The 19,638-nt window shown below is 30.3% G+C and overlaps 2 protein-coding genes across 2 annotated transcripts; both read right to left on the bottom strand.

Annotated features, from left to right (window-relative positions):
* Positions 1-4,765: 4,765 nt before the first annotated feature.
* Positions 4,766-5,953, bottom strand: LOC108341451 (uncharacterized). Its single transcript, XM_017579133.2, has 3 exons — positions 5,569-5,953; positions 5,319-5,404; positions 4,766-5,234 (listed from the first exon to the last, which is right to left on the bottom strand). The coding sequence occupies exons 1-3, from the start codon at positions 5,855-5,857 to the stop codon at positions 4,950-4,952; spliced, it is 660 nt and encodes a 219-aa protein (XP_017434622.1). The 5' UTR covers positions 5,858-5,953; the 3' UTR covers positions 4,766-4,949.
* A 4,359-nt stretch (positions 5,954-10,312) lies between these two features.
* On the bottom strand, positions 10,313-16,103 carry LOC108332173 (truncated transcription factor CAULIFLOWER A). The gene is made up of 8 exons (XM_017567351.2): positions 15,772-16,103; positions 12,856-12,934; positions 11,587-11,651; positions 11,409-11,508; positions 11,279-11,320; positions 11,026-11,067; positions 10,823-10,932; positions 10,313-10,626 (listed from the first exon to the last, which is right to left on the bottom strand). The coding sequence occupies exons 1-8, from the start codon at positions 16,059-16,061 to the stop codon at positions 10,527-10,529; spliced, it is 828 nt and encodes a 275-aa protein (XP_017422840.1). The 5' UTR covers positions 16,062-16,103; the 3' UTR covers positions 10,313-10,526.
* Positions 16,104-19,638: the final 3,535 nt, after the last annotated feature.

Genomic DNA, 19,638 nt, shown 5'->3' with positions numbered 1-19,638 from the left:
TACGCCTCCAATAAAAAACAAGAGATAACACCGGCGGAGTTGGTAAATACTAAACAGGAGAAAGGGAAAACTTTAAAGCTCTTCATGAAAAGGTACAACGAAACTACACGACGAGTTAAAGAGGTTAATCACTCTTTTGTTATCAACAATTTGCCTTCATGCTTGAGACCAAGATATTTTGCTGAAAAATTATATGCATGACCACCAAAAACTATGGAAGAGCTCCAAGGAAGAGTAGCTGAGTTCATCCACATGGAGGATATGTGAATCTCACAAAGAAAGAAACAACCAGAAGTATCTACAGGTGGAAGCAAGAAAGAAGGCAGGCAGTCATTCAACAATAGTTACAGGAATGAAGGTACGTTTCACAAGGATTTCTTGCGAACACCCAGGTATAATCATTACACTCCCCTCAACGCACCCAAGGTAAAAGTTCTTGAGGAAGCTCTAAATACTGAGCTTCTTACAATTCGGAAAAAAGTCTTCTCCAAAAGAAGCTGACGAAAGCAAAAGCTGCTAGTTTCATCTAAATCGAGGACATACTATAGAGGAATGTGATGCATTAAAGGATGAGATAGAAAGGCTCATCCGAGGAGGGCATCTGCAGAGATTTGTAGAAGAAAGAACCTGAATAAAAAGTCCTACCAGAAAAAAGTCTTAGCATAGAGAAACCGAATGGTCATATCAAAGGGCCGAACGAAGACACAGGCGAAGTCGTAGCCGCAATCAGAGCCCTTACCGCTCAGTTCGGGGCCGTATCGACTAAAGGATATGATAAAAATTCCTTCCTAACATGTGAAGTGCAACAAATCTCAAAGTTTACTTGAACATTACTATCATGCTTATTTCAATTTCTTAAGGCATAGACTTTTGTTGTTTAAATTCTTTTGTTGGAATAAACGTTTATGACACTACCATCACGCTTTATCAAATGCATTTGACCGTTCGGCCTTACATGTATTCAGCCATTCGGCATCCCATGCATTCGATTCCGCCGTTCGGCCTCACAGGCGCTCGGCCATCCGGCCTCACAGACGCTCGATCATCCGACCATCAGGCTTCAAAGGCGCTCGACCATCCGGTCTCACAGGCGCTCGGCCATCCGGCGTCACAGGCGCTCGGTCCCGTTGGCCTCACAGGCGCTCGACCAATCAGCCTTACAGGGTCGTCCACAAAACTCAGGGAACGTTCAAAACCGAACGGCAAAAACAGTCCCCCATGGACTATAAATCAAAGACAGCCCCCCACGGATTATAAATCGAGCAGTAAAGACCCACATGGACTATAAATCAAAGACAGTCCCCCATGGACTATAAATCAAAAACAGTCCCCCATGCACTATAAACCGAGCAGTAAAGACAGTCCCCCATGGACTATAAATCAAATACAGTCCCCCATGGACTATAAATCAAAACACATTCCCCCATGGACTATAAATCAAAGACAGTCCCCTATGGACTATAAATCAAAACACAGTCCCCCGTGGACTATAAATCAAAGACAGTCTCCCGTGGACTATAAACCGAGCAGTAACGACAGTCCTCCCTGGAATATATAAATCAAGCGGTAAAGACAGTCCCTCATGGACTATCATCCAGAAGAACGCTCACTCATACGCATTCACCAGTACACAGCCATTCGACCTCAAAAGTGCTTACCCATGCAGCCTCACAAGTACTAGGTCGTTCGGCTTCACAGACATTCGGCCATTTGGTCCAAAAAGTATTCAGCCAGTCGACTACATATTGCAGGTAAACAAAAGCTATCAAAGTCGCTAGTCAACATAGGGAAAAAGTTCTAAAAAGAACTCCCATCACAAGCCGATCGGCCAATAGAACAAGGACGGCCTTCCCCAAGCTCATATAAGTCCTATACTTAACCTTGGCTAAAGCCAAACGGTTAACTCGGACTTGGGGGGGGGGGGGCATTATGTATAGTATGATATCTAGGCCGAACGGTTAGCATCCAAGACCGATCGATCTATCTACTGCAACAGTGTTCGTCAACAAGACAACGCTCGACAATTATGTAGATACCAAACGGTCATACATTCAGCACCGTTCGGTCACCACTATAGCCAACAAGGGCAATCAGTTTTATTAAATTGGGCTAGCGCTCATTGGGCCAAGTGTTCAGTGGATGATCAAAACAGTCAAATATATTTGATTAAAAGATATTCATAAAGTTGTTTATGAGCAACCGCTCGGATTTTAAGGGAAGTCTGTTTTCAACCACCCAGATTTTAAGGTAAGTCTGTTTGGCTTGTGACAACTTATAAATACAAGGTCAGGGACATCAACCAGGTAGGCTCAATTCATACTCCAAAACATTCCATTTACATTCTACTCACACTCTACTGAATTCATAATACTCAATTATCATAATATTCATTTGTGAGCAACAACTCCTTCAACAAACGCCTAACTTGAGCGTTAGAGTGCCTTTTGTAGGTACTTCCCCCCTCGTCTCGGACTTGAAGAACTTGGAGCAGGAGATTCAGAGGTTAGAAGAAGGAAAGCCACGTCAAAAAGGTTAGTGTCTCGGTCCCACAAAAATTACCACCGAAATACAAATCAAATTGATTGATTATGAAATGGTTTCTTTGTGAATGTTAAATTTTTTTTCCAGATTCTCTTCTAGAGAAAGCGTGTCACTAATTTATGGGTCATGCTGACTTAAAAATAGAGAAAAAATAATGTTTTTCTTTTATGGGTTTCCAACACTTCATGATAAACTACAGGTATGACAAAACCTCATTATGTTTTTGTGAAGAAATTTTATAATGAAAGATTTATTATTCTCTTACTTTATATCGATGACATGTTAATTATTGGTCATGAAATGAACTATATTCAAAATCTGTAAAAGGAATTGAGAAAATCTTTTGCAAGAGATAATTTCATAGTAAAACAAATATTTGGCATGAAAGTTGTTCATGATAAGAGGAAATGGAAAATTGTATCTATAACAACAAAAATAGGTTGAGAAATTTAATATGAACAATTTTAAGCTCGTTAAGACTTTGTTTACTTGAATGAATTTGGGGGAGAGTGATTGAATAGATTTGAGAGGATTTGAAGATAAATTTTTGTAGTTTATTTGAGTAGATTTGGAGGTAAGTGAGAGTGGATTTGGAAGTAAAGTTTGTGAAAATTAGTGTAGAATTTGATTGATGTGACACATTAAAAAAAATTATTTCCAAATCCAATCCAAATTCACTTAAATAAATAACAAAAAATTTAACTTCAAATCCTTTTAAATGCATTCAATTATTCTCTTCCCACATCCATTTAAGTGAACAAAGTGCAAAAGTATACTGCCATCTTACTTCAAATTGAGCTCAAATTAACATCTTTTATTGGATTTCATGGGTTTCAAAAGACATCATAAATTTAAGAGATGATTGGAAAACAAATTATAAGAAAGAGATTGACAGCCATTTACATGTTTATATTATTATAGTGAGTTAAATTATATGTGGTTAATGATATTACGCTTTTATGATATGTCTTATATTTCTAACGTTTATAACTAAGTTATTTTGTCGTTATTGAGTGAAATAATCAGTGAATAACATTATGTTCTTTTATAAAAGTCATTAATATATAAAATAAAAATATTAATGCTTGTGTACTTAAATCATTAAATATTATATAATTAAATGTAATTTATTTAATTTATTTGAATATTCAAAATTTTACCAGTATAAATATCTATATCTATATATAAGTGAATTTTTCTTTTTCTTTTCACATTTTTTTTTAATTTTCTCTTTTAAATATATTTTTTAAATTAAAATGATTATTTTATTGATTTTATCCTTGTAATAATTCTTTTTTGGAAATTTAATCATTCATTTTCTTTTTACTGTTTTTTAATCTTAACTATTTTATTGTTTTTTTATCAATGCTATATTTATTGTACTATTTATTATATAGAGGGGTTTCCATTTTGATGAAAACATTTGTTTTACATTTTATCCTTTAAATAACTGATTTTATAAATTAAAATAATTACTTTACCATTTTATCGATTATTTTTTTTAAACTGATATTTTTTATTTGACTTTTAATTTTAAAATTATAACTATAACGATAATAATTTTGTTATTCTTGTTATCATACAAAAATTGAACACATGTTTTCAGTAGTATATATATATATATATATATATATATATATATATATATATATATATATATATATATATATATATATATATATATATATATATATATATATATATATTGGTCAAATTGAATTTTGAAATTTAATATTTGAAAATAAATTTTTACCTTGAAAAAAAATATAATTTCTCTAAAATGAATTAATATAAGATATTTTAATTTCTTTATTCAGATATTTAAAATTGTTGAAACCTGTTCTTCCAACAAGAAAAAGCCTTCACCCTTCACCCTGTCGGGCTACCTTTTTAGATCGGGCTAGCCCATACCAAAACAATGCTTCATTGCTTTTTTTTTTTACTTCTTATATCCGAGTTTCTAACTTTCATATCTGTACTTTGTCCACCATTTTCTGTTTCTAACTTCCTTCAATCATAAACTTTAAATTTGAGCTTTCAATTATATCCCCTGCGTGGTGTGGAACAGTGTGGAGAATCACCCAAAATGCTGTGCAAGCTTTTAAAGGAGTATTTGTAAAATGCACAAGTAAAGGTATATATATAATTTAATTTGAAGTAGAGTAAAAGTTGGAGCAAACAATCTGAAGAAGGAGGAATTAGTATAGAATTGTATGGACATGACAAATTAAAAAAAATTATTTCCAAATTCACTTTTATTTACCTTCAAATTCACTCAAATAAATGACAAAAAAAATTATCTTCAAATCCTCTCAAATTCCCTCAAATCCATCCTCTCAAATCCACTCAAAAGAACATGGCCTTTTAGAGAGAAAAGTGTTGATGAGATTTGAGAAATGGTGATAAGACTAAGCCAAAAGCCAAAAATTCTTGTGGCGTTTGGTAGTAATCAAGTAGCCTCCATGTTTCTTATTCTTCCTCCTTATGGCAATTGTCATGCAGGGTGAGTTCTGTATACAATACTCGACTAAGCCAGGTCTTGTTCCTTTTCGTGCCCATGTTCGCAAGATGCACCTTAAGAAGGATCGTTTTCTTTGTCCCACAACCAATAATGACACCCTCTGTTGCTTTGCCTCTTCCACTATGGCAACACCCTTTTCCTCTCCTTCCAACATCACTACATTCACCACCACCTGAAACCCCACAACAACAACAACACAGTTAGTACACTACTTCTTCTTCTCTTGCATCTCCATTTCATCACAAAACAAACTTACCCCAGCTCTCTTCCTTTCGCACATGCTTTTCATATCAAGGAGAAGTTTATAAGCCTTCACATTAAACTTCCCTCCAGATTCCCTATCTGTCAATACAAACACACTGCTTTTGTTAATACTTGTACACAATTCACTTGCCTATTTAATTAGCCTCTCTTTTTTACCTCTTTTCTACGGCTTTAGCCAATTTTTAAGTGCATGCTAATTAGAATAAGGTAGAATCAGAAAATAACAGAATATCACTTCTGACCTTCCATGTTGGGTCTGGTGACATGAACAAGAACAAGAGTGTCTTGGCTTTGAACAGTGTGAGAAAGTGCCCAATCAAGAGCCCCTTTAGCTTCAAAGCTAGAATCCACAACCACCATTATCTTGTTGCCTGCTTCGGCCCCGTTAGAGTGGTGGCCTGTAAACTCTGTTCTGTTCGCATATTTGATGGAAGCAGAGGAGGGAGACTTGGAGCGAAAAGTAGATGCAGAACAGGCTCGAACACGAGGCGTGGCGTGACCAAAGCACAGCCTGATACGTGGTTTTCCCATGTTGTTTTGGTCCCAAATCACTCAAACTGTATCCTTATATACACACAATAATAGGAACAAAATTAATGAAGGACAGCTTCTTTGTCATACTCTCACTCACCCTTGACTTCGAACCTCTTTGTTCTCTTATGCCTCTCCTTCAAATGCTAATTAATGGTTTCTTCGTCTGTTTCCGTGTGATGTCTTCGATGTGGGCCTAATCTTGAACGTGCCAACCATCAAGAAGAGTTTGCATGATGAACCGGAGTTGACAATGTTGACATAAATTCTTTAATCCTTAATGGTTTTCCACACGCGTGGAAGAATAATTCTCGACACAACACCCACCAATACAAAATTATTAACTTAGAATTGTGCGCTCTAATCATTAAACAAAAAAAAGAAAAGCACTTATATCAGTTTGTGGAGTCATGGAGATCACGTTGATTTAGAATTTTAAGCGATCGAAACATGGAGTCACGTAATCTCAATCATTCAGAGATTCCTTCATCACAGAACTCACAAAACATCCTTCCATTATTGGATGGGAGGATGTTCTATGTAAAAGGAAACGATGACAATTAAGCTCCCAAAGATATGATTAAACATGTTCCTTCCCTTGCGATAATTTTGTGAAGAATTAAATAAGTGTGTCAAATCTAATCAACATTAATTTATAAGCAGAAGATCTAAATAGAAATAGTTGATGTTTCTGCTTAATTCTTTACAAATTATATCCACCTGATTCTCTATTATTTATTTAAAAGAGTGTAACGTTAACCTCAGTTTATATTTAAAAGGATGAAACAAGCATCAAATAGAATGAAATAAAATAATAGCATTAATTGCCATTATTTGACTTATATAAAACCATAATAATATAAAATTAAGGTAAAATGAAGTAAAAACTTTCAATTAGGTCTTTGTTAAATTTTTTGGTCCATGTTTGGCCCACATCAATTTGTGAATCTCAGCCATTTCATTCAATGGTTTGGAGTCTAGAGTTCTGTAGCCCAAAAAAGGAGGGGTCATGGAGTTCAAAAACATAAAAAAATTCAAAATAAAATTAGGATTAAATAATTTCAAATTCAATACAAATAAACTTAAACAATTCCTATTTATATATTTATAGTATCATAGTTCCTCTACCGAATCGTGATAATTGTTCATACTACATGTAACAAAACCAACTACCCCAAAGAATAAGTAGCTAAAAAAATTGATCTCAATATTACACGATTTAACATTTTAGACAATACATTGAAATTGTAATAATCACTTTTTAATTTTTACATTTATTCTTAAAGTCTTCGACGACAACTATTTTGTGTTAATTACAAAACTACCACGATTGATTTTAGTGGCGCGACTGCCACATCATTGCCCGAAACAACATCTATGCTTATGTCAACAGTTTGGCAATTAGCAATGTTGGATTTATTTGAAACTTAGAAAATTCTGAAAAATGAAGTATACAAAATTAAAGAATATGAATGTCATAATTTTTAAATAGGTTAAAACTATCGGATGATATTCATATCTGTATTGGATTTTCAATTCGATTTTTTCGATTTAAGTTGTTTCAATTAAGTTTTTATTTTTTAAAATAAGATGGTCTAATTTTTTTTTTAATAAAGTATCAATGATGTTAACTCAGTACCACGTGTCAGTACGTGGTTTTGTTAATTTTTTTTAACTTATTATTTTTTTTCAAATTTTATTTTATATATTTTAAAAGAAATTATCATATGTCAAATGAGGATTCTACCATCTGGTAGAAATAGTGTGACATGACAATGTCATATGCAAAAAATTTCAATTTAATCATTTTATCTGTATTTTGTCACAATTCAGTCCTTTTTTTTTAAATTGGAGCAATTTCATTCATCTTCAAATTAAGACTAAGTTTAACTTTTTTATAGATGTATAATGATATTTTCATTACAATTGATATTTTTATTAAATATTTGTAATAATATTAAATTTATTTAAATTTATATTTTCTATTGAACTTTATGTAAATTTTTTTTCAAATATTTATATATTAATAAATTCTATATAAATGTTAGAGTTGATTTAAAAATAAAAATCTTATAAATTCAAATATAAAATTTAAAATAGTTTTATAACAATTTAAAATTTAAAAACAAAATTTAAATAAAGTTTAATGTAAAATATTAATTTAAATAAACTTGATATTATTAAAAATATTAATAAAAATATCAATTTTAATAAAAATATCATTATAACATTTATAACATCTATTAAAAGTGAAAAAATGTCAAACCTGGCCGTTTAACTCTGGTCCGATATTTGACTCCAAAATAAAAAAACATCACTGGTTGGATTCTCTATTTTGTATAGATGTGGAGTCTAAAAATACATCCTTCAATACTAAAATTAATATTTGCTATTGATTATTAAACAAATGACAATAACAAATATCTAAAAGAACAAATAAAATTTTTGGAATCCTAAACTAAGTTTAAGCCACCATTATTTAACTTTTGAACGATGATTTCATCAATACAACTTTTTTTCATTATAAAAATTTGTTCAAATATGAAACTTTGAAAAGAAAATCTTACCCATCAACATTCCAAACTTTTCGAAAGATGAATCAAAGTAGTATTCTAAACCAAATATTTTAAGAATTAATAAGTAAATACACCAAAAAGTAATCTATTTTAAGGTTTGACAATTTAATTATTAATGGTACAATAAATACATATCACTTACCTCGTTATCTCAAACTTATATTTATAGGTATTGAAATAAGTTTTTGATTAATAATGACCTAATTATGACCAAATTGTTAATAATGACATTTTACCTCTAAGTTGTTCAACAATAAAGTTAATCATCTTGACCATAGACCAATCAATCCAACTTCCCAACCATCTGATCTTGATGATAGCTTTTTTTATGCGTCCCAATAACAATTGATCATTTGATCTGTGACTGACCAGACGATCATATGGTGTACCTATTATAATTAAAAATTACGTTAAGTCGAGTTCACTTTACATTTTAATGTAGTCATTATTTAATGCATATGTCATAGATTGGAAAGTAAGAGAGAGTTGGAAAAGGGGTAAAGATCAAGTTCAATATAAATTAAGTAGAAACTTATGGATAACATAAATACTTTTTTTTCAAGTTAAATGTTATCTTTTTCTTAATTAAATTATATAAGAAATTTTATTTTTCCACAATAGTTTATGTATTCAATGCACTTTATTTGGTATTTATATTGATTAAATATATACATTTCCTATCTTAGTTGAAAGTCTACCTCTTATTAGTAAAGATGTTTAAGGTATCTTACTTTGTTCACTTATCCTTTTTATTTCTTCATATGTGTCAATTTTTTATTATTTCATTTTTTTTAGTTTTATTATTAATTTATTAGTGCATGGAATGTTGACACTAAGAAACACTATCAGTATCATCAAAACTTGAGGCAAACAACAGAGGAGTACGCAATCCTCTACAACAAGATAGAGAAGTTGGTCCAGGCAGGTCACCTTCATATGTATGTTAAAATCGACCATCCAAAGAAGGTGATGTACATGTTAGCAAAAGCGAATACCTCATACAATGTGCTAATTTGGCGACCATGTCTGACTGATTTTGGTGCAATTGTCACCACGTCTCACCTGGTTATGAAGTTCCCTTCTAATAGGAGAACAATATGCACAATCCACGCAGACCATAAGACCACTCAAGAGTGTTACGTGGCAAAGCTAAAAGTTGAATCCTACATACCTCTCAAGAAGAAAGAGATTCGAGGTAACGATGATCGATCTAGACCCACGAACAAACACATAAGACCGTGTGGAGCCACAAAGCGACATCAAGTTGTTAGGTCTTAGTAAAAAAAAAGGTAAGTCACGAACGTTGACAATTCCTTGAGTCGAGAGCATGAGAAGGATCTAGAAAGGACACCGAAGGTTAATATTGACTTATTTACTTGGACAACTATGAATATGTCGAACATTCATTCTAGCGTGATCTTGTTCGAAAAAACATCATGTAAGAAGAAAATGGTGTTACAAAGAGAAGAGAACCTAGATGAATATTTTTTTAATTATCATCCAAACAAAATTATGTGTTATTAGAACCTAGATGTAATCAGATAAGAAAACAAGAATTAAAAAATAAACAAAAAGGAGAAAATCAATCAATTTTGAGATTTGATATTTAAGAAATCAGATATTAAGCAAAGATAAAGGTTACACAGATAGGCATGACAAGAGCTGTTATGTAATGACCTCCATGGTTTTGGGTATTGCAACAATATAATTGGACTGCGAATTCTTTCTACACTGGGTCACAAAGGTGATTATTTAATATTTGTTGACTAATACAATATAACATAGTCATCATCGTGAGTTTGTCGGTTTTTTGTGCATATGAATAAAATGCTCCTTTTAATATATTCATTGCCTATAAAAAAAGCTTCGGCACTATTGGTAAAGTTATCAAGAATTTTATATTGGACATGTCGTAAACTTGAACCCTTTTAGTTGAAACAATTTAATTAGTATTATTATATGCAGAACCTTTGATGTACATAGCAAAATGCAGTAACGTAGCTCACAAGTTACAACCCAAGCGGTATAGACAGCAGCAAATGTCTTCATGTACGTGAACTTATATACAAGTGGAATGATCTAACAAGCTTCTTCTATTCATCTGTAGGAAGAGTCACCATCCAAGGAGGAATTATGGTTTTAGGTTGAGTTGATGTTGGAGTTCCTTCATTACATCTCGCTTCTGGGGAGCCTCTACATCAAGTCTCCCAAGTCACTTAATTAGTATCATTAGTTACAAATGCAATTCAACTCATAATAAATTACAAAAATGACACACTTCTTGGAGTTCTTATCCCTAATTGCATACAACTTATTTTGAGAATGCAGTGAAAAAGATATGATAAATGATGTAAAAAACATGAAATAGATTCAGAGGAAAGATACTAACCCAATATTCAGGGACTCCAATGGCTTAGTTACCATGAGAGAAGTCACATCCCCGTTATTTAGCAACCCCTCCTGTTCTTGAGGAACCACTGCCTTCTCTTTTTCTTTTATCTGTTGTGCACTCAAACCATGTATGTTTAAGATTTGAAATCCAAATTTCACAAACTAGTACACAAGCTGTTATAAACCAACAATATATATAACCTTCTTGGCGAGCAAGTTGTTACGTTCCCGAAGTGCCTTATCCTGCATGACAGAATAATACAAGTACGTATGTCACTTTAATCAAATCATGATTCATACACGGGTAACTCATCCAGAACTTTTTGTCAATGAAAACAATATTTCACTATTCTTCTGTAAAAAGAGAGAAACAAAAACTGTTCACTACGTTTCATGTTATGACAACCCGGTGGTTTACTACATTCAATATTATACACCCCAAAAAAAAAATCACCTTTTTATGAAGCTCTGAAATAGATTCATGCATGGCTTGGTTCTGCACATTAACACACAGATAATGATACGTAGTTATGCATTTGTGGATATGTAGGTTTCATGTATATATATATATAGTTTTGTTTCACCTTTCGTGATCTAATGTGTTTGAGGGCGGAATCAAGTTGTTGTTCTAAACTCTGAAGTCCTCTAAGATTTATGTTATCAAGCTCTTCTCCCATGAAATTCCTGAAAGGAAGCACTAAAACTGTCACTGCATATTTTGTTACACAACAAACACATGTCTTGTTCACAAAATTTCAATACCTTTGGTGTCGCTGTAGTACCTCCACTCTAGCCTTCAACTTTTCGTGTTCTATAGCCCAGTTTTCCTAGCAATGCAAGCAGATGATTAAACCAGTATTCTAAGGCTTTTAATTTATTGTAACAGTAACAGCTAACAATTATTTATCTTAATGATTGTAAGAGAATATTTCTTGAAGATCCGTGCCATTTAGAAATATGATTAAATGTATAACATGAGTTTGGGTTCATGTATTTAAGATTATTTGTTTGGAAAGAAAGGAAGAAGATTGGGTCCATAAGGGTTGAATTACATATTCGTTCTCTAATTATAACATATTACGCTGAGTAGAATGGTGCAATATGAATAAATTGACTTTTGAAAAATGATTTTGGCATTATTTTTATGAAATAAGCCGAAGCTATTGTTAATTACATAAAATAAATTAAATTTATTACAACTCAACTGAAGCTAATTGTTTTCTTAGAATTAGATAATCATTTTTCAGAAATTGCAATTATTTGTATCACTAATTAAAAATTCATGAGGACAAAAAACTTAACTACACAATATTCTATCTTCAATTATTTAGAAAACAAGAAAAATATGGAAACATATTGCTTGAAAAAATCTATTGCAGTTGGAACTAAATTTTATCCCAATTAAAACGGTAACAAACTAATTAGGACCTGCAAAATAATTTCGATACAATTTTTTATATTAGAAAAAATTTGGAAATATTTATCATTTGTATCTAAGATATAAATTGTTTATATAAGATGTTACGATACCACTTCTAACACAAATTCTTAAACCTTTTGTGTTTGTGAGGTTTTTTTTTCTTCTTAACTTAACTCTACATTTCTATTTAATATGAGTGTTAAACTATTTTTTTTTCTTTTTGCCAAATTTAAAAACCAATTTCAATGACCTCGTGACCTAGTCCTTTTCTATCTCATCCACCTTATATACATTGTCCAAGCAACCATTGTTTTTGCATTTGGTATTTTCCTTTACTCTCCAACCAACCTACAAATTTGGTCCGCATTTAACTATGATGAAACTCGATAGATGATGAAATAGATTTATTTATTTTTTGCAGTCCAAATTCATCTCATTGCTGAAAATTTAATCATCATTCCAATATCTTTAAAAATTTAGTATCAAACTATACTAAAACGATACTAATAATAATCTTTAATTAGTTGACAGCTAAAAGTTTAGACACACAATGGAAAACTATATATGAAAATAAGAGTTAAAATTTGATTAAGAGGAAATTAAAGACTTACATTTGGTGGTTGATCAGCTGCACCTTCTTGCTTCTCCGCATACGAATGCCTCTCATACCGTTCAAGAATTCTTTCCATACTGTTAACTCAGGAAATTAAAAGTTGCAGTGAGCAAAATTTTATATGCTCATTGCATCACCTTAAAAGCCTACAAACAAACACAACAACTGCATTGGAAAGCAAATAGCTTTTAATTCATACTTCAAATATAGCAGGCTAAAGGCTTTCAAATAATTAAGTGATTTGTTTACTCTACTTGGTTTTTTACTATATTTTTTAATTCAATCCTTTTGTTCGTTTAAGTGGTTAACAAAATTATTTCCATTATTAATTTAGTGAGAGAGAGAGAGAAGTAATATAAAAAGGAAAAAGTAGTACAAACTAACAATTTCAAATTTCTTTTACAATAACCATTTAAATACAATGAAACTTAATGTAATAATTTGAAAAGGCAATCAATTCATAATATAAGGGAAATTTATAATTATCAGTTTCCACCCTCACCCAAGAAGCCCAGTTTCTACCTAGAAGATTTTGTTAATACCGAATGATTTTCCTTGAAAGATCTATATACTCTCCTGTAACTTATTGGACGTTTCCGTCCATAGCGGTCAAACATTGCTTTAAGCTTCTGTCATGATATTTCAACAATGAGATATTGTATTCAGCTTTTCTCGAGTGGATAAGTATCAAGCTCTGGAAGATTGAGGACTAAGGACTAAGGCTGTGCTGACAAGATTGATTTGACCAAGAGTGACCGAATAAATTCAGATGAATTTATACTAAAGTTACGTTGTCTTTTTTTTAAGGGATTTTGAAATAAAATTGAGTAAATTTAAAAATAAAATTTATAAAAATTTGTGAATGATTTAATAGATAAAAAATATTTAATAAAAAGAAAAATAAGATAATTAAATTAAATATTAAAAATAACATTTAGATAAATTAGATTTATTTTATGAAATATATTTTAAAAAATAAAATTTAAAAGAATACTATTCTAATAAATAAATATTATTATTATTATTATTATTTATAATAATTATTATTATATATATAAAAACAAAAAACATATACATTTCAATAAATAATAGAATCTAAACATGCATCATCTTATAATGGAATCGATTTCATCTCCTATGCACATTCCATAAAGTCGATTTCATATTTTCGCATACATGGACTCGATTCCATCCCACACACACTCACACCATAGAACCGGTTTCATCTGATATTCACTCACATCATGAAACCTATTCCATCCCATACTCACACCCACACGAGGATATTATGATAAACCACCAATTTATCCCCACAAATACATTAAAAAATTCTTTAATATATTTTAAAAATAAAGGAGAACATCAGCACACAAGAAAAAAGGAAAGCCCGTTTCTACCTTTATTAAGCTTTGGATACATCTAGTCATTGCATACTTTTTAGCCATTGTATTTCTAACATTTTCCTATTTGTAACTTACTTTGATTTGATACTTGTACTGTTTATCCCATTTAAGTGTTGTGAGCACTCTTTAACTGCTGAAAATATTAAATAAATGATTATTTAAATATGTTAAATTTAGTTCTACCAAATTAGTTTGAAATACATTAGACATAATAACTTGTGTGGAGATATTAGCTATATTAAATTTAAACTGAAATCCCAATGTGTAAAATCACTATTTTATAGATTTAGAGATCGAAATTCAATTTTCATGCTTAAAAAAAGCCATTCAACTTCAGTAAGTAGTCATTTTAAAGACACCCACCACAGACAGTTCATTGATAAACATTCAAACATTCTAGGCTCTTCCTTAAAAGACAACGCTTAAAGAAAGGAACCAAATAGCATTTAAATATTCATATTTTGAATGGGGCTAAGACATTGAGTCTCTTTCACTTTTTTTATTACATCATCATACCTCTCTCATCGAGTGTTATCCAAATATATTTTTCCAAATTGGTTTCTTTACATAAAGTTAGGTGTGGCTATGTATGTTAGATATGAAGATGGCCTCCAAATGGAAAATCACATACATATATTTCACTACAATATGTTTGGTTACATTCAACTTCTGTAGGGTAGATGACAAAATTATTATCTGTCTTTGATTATTTTAGTACTTCTAAATTTAAAAGTTGTTAAAGTTCAATTATTGCGAACTCAATTCTTCTTTTAAAAACATGATGAGGGACTTTACCAACAACACACACTCAAATTACCACTCTCAAAAGAAAAAAAAATATATCAAGCAGGACTACACAAGGTTAAGATAACTCAAGGTTTTATTTTAGGTTTCAAGAATCAGTTGTATAAAATTAGTATGTATAACTTTTATTATTATAATCTTGTCTTTGTTTCTTTTAATAATAAACGATAATGTATTTTACATTATTATTTGCGTTTTGTAAAAAAGGGGAAGAAATTAATAATAAGCTTTAAACCTAAAATAATGTCGGGTTGAATTTCTAATTAGTTAATGGAAAATCATCACAACCAAACTAATTCTACAATAAGTGTGATATTAAAATCAGTAGAAAATACAAACATATAATGGCGAAGCTGAACTTTCTATTTCTAACAATTTCTTTGCCCAAACACCTCGCACGCACTCGATCGAGGTGCAGAAGTTCGGTTTCTTTTGTTTTCTTTCTTACTTTCAGAAATCAAGTCTAACTGAAAAAGAAATCTAACGCTAATAATCTTGAAAAAGAAAATAAGAGAACGAATCAAAGTATATATGTAGGAAGAAAGAAATTGAAAAGTACAGACAAGCAAATGCAGAAGAAAACACATAGAAACAGAGGATGAATAATAGTGCACTGGTAGAGAAAAACTAGATATGAATTGCACAGAAATGGTAGAAGAGAGAGACACATGCATATACAGAGAGAGAGAGAGAGTACAGTAACGTACGAAGGCTGGTTAGAGTATTCCAAAAGTTTGCCTTTAGTAGAGAAGACTATGAGAGCCACATCAGCATCGCAAAGCACAGAGATCTCGCGGGCTTTCTTGATCAAACCAGACCTTCTCTTTGAGAAGGTGACTTGCCTGTTGATCTTGTTTTCGATCCTTTTCAACTCCACTCTTCCCCTTCCCATTGAGAAATTCTTGAAGCTTCTCCACGATTGCCTCACTGCTACCAATTCAATGGGAGAGGAAGAATGTGAGAGGAAGAAACGAGACAGAGGAAGGAAAAGGTACATCCAAATAAATACCGCAACTTCTACGTTCTTTATTAGAAAACGCAAATATCTTATGGTGGGTATTTTCTATTTACTATTATAAATAAATTAACTATTGGGGAAACACAAGAAAGCCAAACTGCTGATCGGATCTACAACGTGGTTTTCAAAACCTGAGTGGTTTCCACAAATACGTTGTCTGCCTGCGATTGGTTAGACCCACTGTCCTGTTCCTGTAGTCTGGTCCCACCCTTTCTCTAAGCGCTGCCACACACCTTACATATACAATCTTTCTTTTCTGTTATTATATAACAGTGCTTTCAGACTCTTCTGTTTTGTTTTGTTATGATTTTAACTAAATTATTTACTCTATTTTTTCAGTCTTTTGTTTTTAAATAATTTTCAGATTTATAATAAAAATATAGATGTCCGTATAATTAAAAATTCTATTAATTTGAAATTTTATAAAGGTCTGATAAAAAAAATAAAAATTTTTGTTAAAACAATGTAATATGAGAAAACCGAGAAAATAGCGACACTGGGTAAAATTGTTTGCATAATCATTGATTTAGTTAGGTCTTGTATTTTGTTTATTAAAAAAATAATTTAATTTAATCTTAACTATTTAAATTTAATTGATCATTTTTTTCAGTTTTAAATCATTAAAATAAATTTAAATATTAAAATGATTATTTAAAAGTTACTGAAATTAAATGTGTTTCGCCAATTGGATTCTAAATTTAAGTTAATTAAAGATAATATTATTATAATTTAATATCGCATGAGAATTTTTGTTAGTTCAGAATTTTTTTTTTCGATTTTATTTTTAGAAGATGTGTTAAAGGATTTTAGGAACAAAATATATTTAAATTGTGTTTACTTTAATTCTTAAAGTGAGTCTATTTTTATGGACAAATTTTTTATGGAGTTTCAAGCTTTGAAGAGGTTGATACCTTCGAATCAGAAATGATCTTGACAATGTTATATTTATAGACTTAGAAGACAAACTATTGACATCATTTATGAAAATAAAAATAAAGTTTTAAAGACAGACCTTATTTTCTTTAAGAGAATTGAAATTCATATTTTCTTTTAACTTTCAACAAGATAAATTATAAGTAATGAAAAATTAGTTTCAAAAAGATGAACTTTCATTCCCCTTATTCTTTGACTAGGATGTTTGTTCTGGTACATTAAATAATTTTTATGAAAAGATGATTTTAAAGATGAAGGTTCGTTTTTCTTAAACATCAATTAAGAGACTTGTTTTAATATATTCGATAGTCTTAAATTGTTTGAGTTGATATTAAAGAAAATTTAAATATATTTTCCTTCAATCATTTGAACTGTCTTTTGAGGATAAAATTGTGACATAACTTTGATATCTAAAATTGATCCAAATAGTGTTGTGTGAACAAACTTAGGATGAAATGTTCTACATCAAATGTGAGTGAAAATGAGGTTTCAAACACAAACTCTTATTTTTTTTCATCCTTAACTGGGGAATGGAAAAGTAGTTCCAAATATGAATCTTACTTTTACTAACTTGAATAGAAGAGAATTTTCTATAATCTACTAATAACTTGACTATCAATAATCAAAGGTAGAAATTTGGCTTCCTAATAAATAATACTACATTTTCCCACCTTAGGAGAATCACGCTTAAATGTAAGACAAGAATCATCCCATCTGATTATTACAACCACCATACATAAGTAGTGATCAAGTCAAACGAAATTAGTTAATATCATTTCAGTCTATTTGAGGCAATAACACCTCGATCTAAAGTTACAATATAATATTTATTACAATATCTAAATTTTCCTTAACATAATTACATTCTTAAAATACAGTTGACAAATCCAATCAAATAATGATCAAACTGTAAATAATATATACTCGTAACGAATTATCAAGTAGTAAAACATCTTGACACAAATTTAAATTATTGAATTACTTAAAACACATCAATTAACTTGAATCTTTACAAGTATTCATCTTTGTTGAATCATTCAAAGATTAAGTGAAAATATCTTCTATCTTAGGTGAGATAACTAACAGTTTTGAAGTTTTTTTTGTACTAAAAAACTTAAAAAATAATTATTGGTAATAAATTGTAAAAGTCATTTTAATAATTAAATATATTTTTGAAATATTTTATCACTTTATTTATTCATTGTAATTGAGGCGTGGTGAATACAAATAATTACGCTTACTTGATAAGAGGTATTTGAAAATTCTATTCATATTTTATTGCCTATAAAATATAAACATTTACATTCATAAAAGTGTGAAAATTCTCTGCACTGTTCTGTCCTAACAATATATATAACATAATATAATGTGATGTTATGTAAAGTAACCTGATATTTAACCTTCTTTTTTTTTTCCTTTCATGAATTTGATAAGTATTATTGTGTCGTATTATTTATTATATAAAAAATTAAATCGATATATTTTTTTCCTTTCATGAATTTGATAAGTATTATTGTGTCGTATTATTTATTATATAAAAGATCAAATCGATAATCATTCTTCGTAGAGCAACTGTTGCTATCTCAAATGTCATTATAATTAGAGTTCCTACTAAATATTGTAAAAACAAAATCAATAATATAGTGCTGTGGACACCACATATTGGTTTTGGACCTGTCTTTTTTGCAATTCATTTGACTTCCACGAAAATTATTAATTTCAATTATAAATAATTTAAATTACTAAAAAACTACGCTTCTATTTGATATCATAAACATCACTAATACTCTTAATAATCATAAAAGCTTAACTACATAATTAGCAGTAACATTATATTTTGAGATACCACACTTAATAAAACTGTCAACTGGATGAAATATTTAAAAAGAAAAAATAAAAGTTAGAAAAATGTTCTGTTTTAGTTCATAAAATAATAATAATTTATAATATCATTAGTACCGCACGGACCCATATTTAGAATAAAGTTCTTAAGCTCAATCAATCATCTAATCTACATAATATATTAATTATTCTAAAATAAAGAAAATTTAAATATTGTTTTCTCGTCGGGACTCACACTATATAAAAAAACTATATTTATTTATTGATTCAGGTTAACAAAATTTTGAATAATAAAAATAATTAAATTTTATCAAAATAATTATAAAATTTATAATATAGTTAAATGTATGAAAATACCTATATGGTAAATACTTTACTCGGATAAAATTCCATGCATCAAATTAATATAAAAACATAAACAATATATTTTTTATTTTTATTCTAACATTCACACTACTGTTTAATAAGTTTTAGGATATGTTTACTTTAGAAGGATGAATTAGGTGGAAAGAGAATGAATAGATTTGAGTGGATTTGAGAGTAAGTTGATTATATTTTTTTTAGAGGATTTTAAGGTGAGTGAGAGTGAATTTTACACCAGCATCGGAACCCAATACAATGTCACGTTCATTAAATTTGTTTTGTGGAGTGGAAGAACCAAATACATAGTCTTCTTCAACCTCCTTCAAGATTTTTTTTTATCTTCTTCATCTTCAACCTCTCTGCTCTTCATCTATATGGACTTTGGTATTTTACAAAATGTTGAGGGCAAAACTAACAT

Source organism: Vigna angularis, chromosome 1, assembly GCF_016808095.1.
Source record: "Vigna angularis cultivar LongXiaoDou No.4 chromosome 1, ASM1680809v1, whole genome shotgun sequence".
Lineage (NCBI taxonomy): Eukaryota > Viridiplantae > Streptophyta > Magnoliopsida > Fabales > Fabaceae > Vigna > Vigna angularis.
The sequence above is the reverse complement of the archived record's forward strand: the minus strand, read 5'-3'. Positions and strand labels throughout refer to the sequence as shown.

What these genes read in the sequence shown, in the direction of transcription:
- LOC108341451 (XM_017579133.2), bottom strand. Translation starts at nt 5,857, where the DNA reads ATGGGAAAACCACGTATCAGGCTGTGCTTTGGTCACGCCACGCCTCGT. An exon ending in CACCAGACCCAACATGGAAG is followed by an intron (nt 5,405 to 5,568) that starts GTCAGAAGTGAT and finishes TTGTATTGACAG; the next exon opens with ATAGGGAATCTGGAGGGAAG. An exon ending in GCGAAAGGAAGAGAGCTGGG is followed by an intron (nt 5,235 to 5,318) that starts GTAAGTTTGTTT and finishes GTGGGGTTTCAG; the next exon opens with GTGGTGGTGAATGTAGTGAT.
- LOC108332173 (XM_017567351.2), bottom strand. Translation starts at nt 16,061, where the DNA reads ATGTACCTTTTCCTTCCTCTGTCTCGTTTCTTCCTCTCACATTCTTCC. An exon ending in CAGCTGATCAACCACCAAAT is followed by an intron (nt 11,652 to 12,855) that starts GTAAGTCTTTAA and finishes TTGCATTGCTAG; the next exon opens with GAAAACTGGGCTATAGAACA. An exon ending in AACACATTAGATCACGAAAG is followed by an intron (nt 11,321 to 11,408) that starts GTGAAACAAAAC and finishes GTTAATGTGCAG; the next exon opens with AACCAAGCCATGCATGAATC.